Source organism: Cuculus canorus, chromosome 10, assembly GCF_017976375.1.
Source record: "Cuculus canorus isolate bCucCan1 chromosome 10, bCucCan1.pri, whole genome shotgun sequence".
In the NCBI taxonomy this organism is placed as follows: domain Eukaryota; kingdom Metazoa; phylum Chordata; class Aves; order Cuculiformes; family Cuculidae; genus Cuculus; species Cuculus canorus.
In genome coordinates this window covers 75,869-78,762 of record NC_071410.1, presented here as the reverse complement: position 1 = coordinate 78,762, position 2,894 = coordinate 75,869, and the positions used below count along the sequence as shown (strand labels likewise).

The window sequence follows — 2,894 nt, the reverse complement described above, 5'->3', positions numbered from 1 at the left end:
CTGGAAGAAAAACGTTTTCAGGTTAAATAACCGAAAATTAATGTATAGCATTAGTTGCTATCATTTTTCTTTATATGTTCCTATCTTCTCCATAGCAATATTCTGAGATCAATCCCCTTAATGAATAATTATATACATTATATACACAGGCATTCACACTCTGCTACCTGTATACACGTATACCACCGCATCAAGGGTAAGACACATCACTTTTCCTATCACTGGCTCACAATTTCAATGACAACATACACAGTGCTAATAAAACAAAACAGCTCTAACACAGTTACTATAGTTATTAATCCCCTTCCTTGAATACAAACTGAAGGAAAATAGAAAAAGCTAAAAATGGACGTCATGCTTGAATTGCTACATGAAAAATGGCTGATTTTTTTTCAATTAGTGACAAGATGTTAATTAATTGCTGGCTTCATCTACCTTTGAATACAATAAATCAATCAGACTCAAGCACTTACCATAAGGACACGGTTGTTTTTTATGTTCAGGAATAACCGGCCTTTTCCTTAAGAAATTTTCAAGGCTTGGACCATGGCGCCCCAGAGGATCATCAGGAGGCATAAACCTGAGAGGAAAGAAATGAAATATGAATTTCAGTTTTTACTGAGTATTGTGAATTAGCAAATTCTCTTACTTTTGAAGAGAAAAAACCCATACTTGTCATTCACAAAAGAATACATGAGCAGCCGCTCCTCTATGAACTTCTTCCATTCTGGTTTTTCATTTTGAAGGTCCCGATAGTTGTCATTTGACACAATGATGCCATCTGAGTCAAAGGCATGTTTTACTATGAATCGATCATCGTAGCAAACTACTCTTCTTCCCTGAACTCTTCGGGATGGGGTGAAAACAAGAATTTTTTCTTTCTCCAATTTACGTAAGATTTCTTGATCTGTAAAATAATTTTAATTGAGCAGGTTTTAGAAGAAAGAAATGCAGCCTCTGAAATGTGAAACTTCTTGCCTTCTGTTCTGACAAAGTGTTTTGTCATGTTCATATACTGTCCCTGTTGTCATTAAAGAACATTTAGATGCAGAGTGCCATTTTATTTCTGAGGTCTCAAAGCACTGGGTAAATATTAAATATTTAAGCTTCACACTCACTCTCCTCCTCTGTAAACCACCATGTACCTTTACTCACTGATCACATCAAGAACTGTATTAAAATCGCCACCTTGTTAGTCTAGAGTAAAACATGAGGAATTCTGTGGGTCAGAACACATGCTGCTGCCTCTTCTGCATTTAAGATAACCCTACTAAATGAATCCCTGGCCCGATACGACTTAATCTGTACTCGCACAGCAACTAAGAATCAGTCCCCATGTGCTTAACAGTGTTTGCTAACGGGAAAATTATGACAATTACTTCTCAAAAGTGTTGAAACAATCCAGTAACATCACAAACCCCCAGCATTGTTTACAGGTGCAGATACTTAAATGCTTATTTTCTCATCAGTGAAACCACTGTGTTTTTGAATGAATAGTTGAATGCAACATCAAATCCACAGCCCAGTGTGCAGTTCCCACCAGAATGATGACACGGTTGTGCCTTAATGCAATAGTGGTTTTACTTTTTAACTAAGTCAAGGCAAGTCTTGATTCGTTACCTGTAATTGGTGCGTCAGGTCGAGACTGTTCTTTCCTCCAGGCAGGGACAAACACAGTGATATCTTTATGTCCTTTTTCCAGAAACCAATCAACAGCCAGTTGAATTCCCCGACATGAAAATCCTTCTTTATTCCCATGGCTGAAGAAGATGCAAAAGTTTTAGAAACAGCAAGGACAAAAGTTACGTCTAGCTTTGGTTTTTTGTTGTTGTGGTGGTTTGGGGATTTTTCCTTCTAAAGGTGCCATGGTCTAAAGATAAAAGGGAAAAAAAGCCTGTAGAGAGAGGTAAACCTTTTTGTTGGACCAGCTCACGTGACTGGAAAAAGAATTATCTAGAGCTACTCAGACATAAGATCACAGGAATGCTGTGACTGAAAACTAAAAGCAGTGAAATTTCACTATTCCAAAAGCAAAATCAAATGAAAATGAAGGTTTTCCATTTTTTCATTTTGTTGGTTGAGCCAATGAAAAAATACTGCTTTTCACCAACAAATTGAGCTTATTTTAAGTAGTATCATAAAAAGCTATCAGTAACAGAAAAGGAATGAACTAACAATGCTGTCAGTCAGGGGCAAATGGTGTCTTTAAATATCTACATTTAAAAAATACTTTTCTCTCGTACTAATCTCGTATTGCATTTTTTATTTGGACTTCTTAAGGGAAAGAAATAACTCTCAGAGTTCTTTAAGCCACACCCCCATCAAAAAGTTGTTTTCTGTAACACACAGGAGTCTAAAGCGGCCCATAAAAAGGAATTAAATTTTTAAAATGGCCTAAGAAGTTCCTGCAAAGGGAAAATGAAATTCTTTAGAGGCTTGACAGAAAAAGTTGACTCTTAATTACAAATCTTATTCAAATTACAAATTCTCATGGTGCACCTACCTTAATTTGCTAGACATGGAGTGAACTAAAACATCAGTTTATGAAATAGTATAGGAATGCTTGAAGAAAATAAGCAAGAGAATATAAGAAAAGACGACAACATTTAATTATAATATCCTGAGCAGTTAGTCTGCATAGGTGAGAGACACCAATCTTTGCATTATGGCTGCATTTCATATTTAGATGCAAGTCAAATTTTTCTTTGTCTGAAAAACAGAGTGCATATACTACTGCTACGCCATAGAATTTTGCAATAAGAACTATGTCTTCTGGTTCTTTTCAATTAATATTGTAACTACTTAAGGAAAAAAAATTACTAAATAAAAAAACAAACCCACAAACAAAACCACCTAATATGCTTCACTTTGGCTAGCAAAGCAAGCTACTTCCA

At 35.8% G+C, this 2,894-nt stretch overlaps 1 protein-coding gene across 4 annotated transcripts in view; it reads right to left on the bottom strand.

The window, feature by feature from the left end:
- The window catches only part of ZC3H12B (zinc finger CCCH-type containing 12B), a 33,038-nt gene that overhangs the window by 8,569 nt on the left and 21,575 nt on the right, over positions 1–2,894 (bottom strand). For all 4 annotated transcript variants that reach the window (XM_054075781.1, XM_054075783.1, XM_054075782.1 and 1 more), the window contains 3 exons: positions 1,621–1,760; positions 673–907; positions 474–580 (listed from right to left, as the gene is read on the bottom strand). In XM_054075781.1, coding sequence (XP_053931756.1) covers positions 474–580; positions 673–907; positions 1,621–1,760 — 482 coding nt within the window. The remainder of the gene's footprint in view (positions 1–473; positions 581–672; positions 908–1,620; positions 1,761–2,894) is intronic.